Below are 5,394 nucleotides of genomic sequence, written 5' to 3' on the forward strand. Positions count from 1 at the left end.
ATGATTTGCTTGAAGTTTGATCTTGTTTACAGAAATTTTGTAAATAATCAAACAAATTTATTTATATTGCATGATTAAATAAGTTGGATGAAGTGAATATAAAATTTACTATAAACACCCTTAATTAAATTCTAGTATGATGATAAATATATTTGAATTTACATGTTTACATATATTTTATATTGTCATATAAAAAAAAATATTTTCCTTGCATAGAGTCAAGTCTTTTTTTTTTTTTTAAATTCTTACATGTAGATATTTTTTAAAGCGATATAATGTGTTTTTTAATTACCAACAAAATACTTTTCCATGAGCATAGATAGATTTTATATATTACTGTTGTCATATGTTTGTATTTTCATATAAAAATATAAAAAAAATAAATATTTTTCTTGCACGTAGTCTTTGATTTTGACATCTAGATTTTTTTAGATAAACTAATACGTTTAATAATTATAAAAAAAGATTCTTTCAATGCACACAATAGTAAATAAAATTTTAAAAAAACTTATCAAGTCAAAAAGCTATACTTTTATTTACATAGTGATGTGTTTAATAGCATAATTCATGATATTTTTTTAAAATGTTTTTTAATTAAAAATTATTAAAATAATATTATTTTAGATTTTTTATATTAATCTATTAAAATTATTGAATAATATCTAAAAAAATATTAATTTTGTGTTACATTAATAAAAAATAATTTGAAAACCATGAAAAACAGAAGCTATATTTTTCAATACAAAAAAAAAAAATTAGAAAAGAACACAGAAATGAAAGTGGGAGAGTGAGAATCTTTTTTATGTTAAGCTCTGTTTTTCCCTTCTTTTTTCACTCCCTTCTTTTTCTCTCTGATATGCTGCTGGCTAGTCCTTTTCCTCTCTCACTCTACGCACACACACAACTACGCTCTTCTCCTCTTCCCCCACCCCACCCTCTCTCCAGTACAGGGCCTTAGGTATATAGATACCCTCTGTCTTTGAAAAAACAGTACTCTTATTTCTGTTTCTAACTAGTTTGGCAGCAGGGAAAACGAGGGAAAACCTGAGGGAAAAAGTGAGAAAATTATGAAGGGTCTAATTTGTCTTGCATAATCTGCAAAACCTCTCTGGGTTTTACTGCTAACTCAATTTTCTCATCTGGGTACTCTTTAAAGCTCCCAAAACCTCTCTTAAAAACTAAACTTGATAAAGCAACGATGATCAGTATAGGAGACCTCTACCATGTCCTTACAGCTGTGGTACCCCTCTATGTGGCCATGATTTTGGCTTATGGTTCTGTCAAATGGTGGAAAATCTTTAGCCCTGATCAATGTTCAGGGATCAACAGATTTGTTGCTCTGTTTGCAGTGCCCTTGCTTTCTTTTCACTTCATTTCCACCAACAACCCCTATGCTATGAACTTAAGGTTCATTGCTGCAGATACTCTTCAAAAAATTATTGTCTTGGTGGTTTTAGCTATTTGGTCCAGAGCTAGCTCCAGAGGCTCCCTTGAATGGTCCATTACTTTGTTTTCACTCTCTAGTCTCCCAAACACTCTTGTTATGGGCATCCCTTTGTTGAAGGGAATGTATGGACATTCCTCAGGGAGTCTCATGGTCCAAATAGTTGTTCTTCAATGCATAATATGGTACACATTGATGCTGTTCTTGTTTGAGTATAGAGGAGCTAGAATCTTGATTGGTGAACAGTTTCCTGACACAGCTGGCTCTATAATATCCTTCAGGGTTGATTCTGATATTCTTTCTTTAGATGGTAGAGAGCCATTGCAAACCGAGGCTGAAGTCGGTGAAGATGGGAAGTTACATGTTACTGTTCGGAAATCAACTAGTTCAAGATCAGAAGTTTTTTCTCACATGTCCCATGGTCTAAATTCTGGTCTTTCATTGACTCCTAGACCATCTAATTTGACCAATGCAGAGATATACTCTCTACAATCCTCAAGGAATCCTACCCCAAGAGCATCGAGTTTTAACCATACCGATTTTTATTCCATGGTTAATGGCAAGAATGCGAGTCCAAGACACTCTAACTTCACTAACTTGCAATTCGATGAAGAAAGTGGAGGACTTGGGGTATTTGGTAATGTTCCAAGAGCAAATGGAAGTGCTTATCCTGCTCCACCAAATGCTGGAATCTTTTCTCCTGGGGGTAAAAAGAAGGCAAATGGGGCTGAGAATGGCAAGGATTTGCATATGTTTGTTTGGAGTTCAAGTGCCTCACCAGTATCTGAAGGTGGCCTCCATGTCTTTAAGGGAGGGGATTATGGCAATGACCTCGGTGGGGTAGCTCACCATAAAGGTATAAACACTAATACTAGACGGTATTTGTTTTAGTTTTTGGATTTTGTTGGTGTCTTACATAATGTGATTGTGATTACAAGTTATTGGGCAGAAAAGTTGTGGTTTATTTCTTGGAACCTTGTGTCTATTGGGAAAACTGTTTTTGTCTTGTTGAATATTAGTGGTTTTTTCATTGGAGAAAGCTTACTTCTTTTTTTTCTGTTATGTCAAGTGGGATTTGTTGGTTTTTGTTTGTTGCACTTTTTTTTTTGTAGCTTTCCATTTTGCCTTTGCTTTAGCATGGGCAATGGCTTTGATGCTTTTATTAACAAGGTGTCCCCTTTATTTTTGTTTTTATTTCCTTACTTTCATCACTGGTAAGTCATGGTAACATCTCTAGTTGTGTAACCTTGCTGGTATTGTGCAACACAATTAGTGTTAATGTTCATGTTTAGAGTACCATGGCATCGTTTTACTTGCTTCTTAAAAAAACAGAATCCTCTGTTTCATACTGGTGTTATTTTCCCAGGCACTGATGTGTTTTAATTGTGATGTTTAGATTATGATGAGTTTGGTCGAGATGAGTTCAGCTTTGGAAACAGACCTGGACCTAATGGGGTGGATCGGGATGGTCCAGTGCTTTCTAAGCTTGGTTCAGGCTCTACAGCCGAGCTACACCCAAAGAGTGCTGCTAATGGTGAAGCCAAGCCAACTGTTATGCCTCCTACAAGCGTTATGACAAGACTCATTCTCATTATGGTGTGGAGAAAACTTATAAGAAATCCAAATACCTATTCCAGCCTGATTGGCCTCACCTGGTCTCTTGTTTCATTCAAGTATGATGCTAGACTATACAACTCACCATTCAGTTTATTGAGAACTTTTCTCCCGTTCGATACATTACCTCAGAAAGTATTTGCAATATAACAGGTGGAACATAATGATGCCCGCGATCATTGCTGATTCAATAGCTATTCTATCTAATGCTGGTCTTGGGATGGCCATGTTTAGTCTTGGTAAGTTAATAATCAGACTCTATTAAACGATTTCTTGACTTGTTTGCTTGATCTTTCTTGATAACTGGGCTGCAATTTGGAAAGGGTCTGTCATTGTTGACTAATTAAAATTTTTTTGTGGGTTTGTAGGTTTGTTCATGGCATTGCAGCCTAGGATTATCGCCTGTGGAAACTCAATTGCTTCCTTTGCCATGGGTGTTAGATTCCTCACAGGTCCTGCAGTCATGGCTGCTGCTTCGTTTGCCGTTGGTCTACGAGGAGATCTGCTGCGCATTGCCATAGTGCAGGTAAAACCCTGAGAATAGTCATATAAATATCACACCAACTGTGTCTATAGACAATTTTTTGTTTATATGTATTCTACTTGTTCTATCAGTTGACAGAATAGTGTTTTGAATTTTCAGGCAGCTCTTCCACAAGGGATTGTGCCCTTTGTCTTTGCAAAAGAATATAATGTTCATCCTGACATACTGAGCACTGGGTTCGATACTCTAAATCCTGTTTTTTACTCTAATATAATTCCTGCTGAACTGCGTTTACTTTTAGAAACTCAAAACACTTTTGGAAAGAAATTATTCTGCTTGTTCATAAATCGTTTTCATGGGATCATGAATGATAGTGATGGTTCATTGTAAAGATTTGCTTTTTTTACGAATCTTAATGCAAAGCAGTTTACAACATTATTAGAAAATTAGCATACATTAGCTGTAGCTTCCACATCAATCGCTGAACTGTAACTTGCTTTGTTTATGTACCCCACATACAAGCATGAGTGTAGCATTAATGACTTTAATCCCTTAATTATGCGTTATTTAGTATTGTACTTGCTCTTGTCTTTGTTTTTGATAGCCTGATTTTCATGTGGCTGCAGAGTTATATTTGGGATGCTAATTGCTCTACCCATCACACTGGTTTACTACATTTTGCTGGGACTTTGAAGGGTGAGGGCATCACAGGAGCTGATGAGCATGGCATCACAGGAGCTGATGAGCTACAATTAGTTATTACAGTAGTAGTACCTAACACATCTGGCCACTGGGAATTTTCGGGCATCCTCTAACAGAACATGAATCGAAGTTAGAAAGAAACTAGCGAGGAGAAGGCTTTAGGAAGAGTTCTTAGGAAATGGAACAAAGTGTAATTCTCTAATGAAATAACCATTGGAGGGCCTAGAAATCTTCAAGTCTTTTTGCCTTTTTCCCATCTCTAAAGCCGTGTGCTTTTGCCTTTTGTTCTTCTGATCAAAGAAAGTAAAGCTTGCTTGTATTTGAGATGCCCCTGTTGATTAACCTTCTTTAAGTTCAAAAAAATAAGATTGCTATTAAATTCTGTATGGAAAGCTCAGTAAAAAATCCGTGTCCACCGCAACAACCAGGACCAAGTCATGGGAAAGCACACAGGGTTTGCGGGTTCTCAGCCTTTGTGGTCATGGATCTAAAAAGGTAGCAAGGGTGTAAAGAGCACTAGCTGTCATGTCCTGTTCTTGTCTATGAACTAGCATACATTTTAAGACCACACTTGAAAAGTTGGCAGGCCTATGAGTCTAGACTTAAAAGGGACCTTTATAGGATGTGTTTGGCAGCATGACATAGCTTTATGATAATGGCAACACTAGGAGGCTATCATGCTCAGTAGGTTTTGCTGGTTTGTTGGAGACCATTAATGGACCTCTTGTGGGGCTGTCTTCCGGAAGTGGGCTTATAAAGGCATGTTGATTTAGGGCTCCTTCTCCATTGATTCTGTCATGGAAAGTCTTCTTTTAATGGGAAAAGCAATCATAATCCTTGAATTGTTTAGCTTTTATTCCTCACACTTCCCATTCTTTCCTGCCAAACATGCTTGCTTGCTTGCTTGCCCTCTTTTAAGCATTTGGTTGTGTCAATAAAATCTACAAGTGATAAAGAGATTTTATGTCTTTAAAATAGTTTTAAATGCAACTTTTGTGTTTCAAGATATGAGATACATGAGTACATGTCATGTTTTTATTACTTTTGTTCCTTTTTTTTTAATCTTAAAACGCTAATTAAACGCAGAAAAGCAAGGAATTTAAGAAATCAAAAGCATTACTTCTTTTAAGGATTCTGGATCCTCTAATTA

At 36.1% G+C, this 5,394-nt stretch overlaps 1 protein-coding gene across 1 annotated transcript; it reads left to right on the forward strand.

Annotated features, from left to right (window-relative positions):
- The first annotated feature begins 846 nt into the window (after positions 1 to 846).
- LOC7464092 (probable auxin efflux carrier component 1b) lies at positions 847 to 4,568 on the forward strand. The gene is made up of 6 exons (XM_002322578.4): positions 847 to 2,300; positions 2,841 to 3,117; positions 3,212 to 3,297; positions 3,427 to 3,584; positions 3,702 to 3,778; positions 4,169 to 4,568. Exons 1-6 carry the CDS (start codon positions 1,199 to 1,201, stop codon positions 4,233 to 4,235), a joined length of 1,767 nt encoding a protein of 588 aa, XP_002322614.2. The 5' UTR covers positions 847 to 1,198; the 3' UTR covers positions 4,236 to 4,568.
- The last annotated feature ends 826 nt before the right edge of the window (positions 4,569 to 5,394 follow it).

This window comes from Populus trichocarpa, chromosome 16 (genome assembly GCF_000002775.5).
Source record: "Populus trichocarpa isolate Nisqually-1 chromosome 16, P.trichocarpa_v4.1, whole genome shotgun sequence".
Taxonomy (NCBI): domain Eukaryota; kingdom Viridiplantae; phylum Streptophyta; class Magnoliopsida; order Malpighiales; family Salicaceae; genus Populus; species Populus trichocarpa.

Bases quoted from the DNA above. Each gene is read 5' to 3' on its own strand.
- LOC7464092 (XM_002322578.4), top strand. From the start codon at position 1,199: ATGATCAGTATAGGAGACCTCTACCATGTCCTTACAGCTGTGGTACCC. The intron at 3,118-3,211 runs GTATGATGCTAG...GCAATATAACAG, and splicing joins TGGTCTCTTGTTTCATTCAA to GTGGAACATAATGATGCCCG. The intron at 3,298-3,426 runs GTAAGTTAATAA...GTGGGTTTGTAG, and splicing joins GATGGCCATGTTTAGTCTTG to GTTTGTTCATGGCATTGCAG.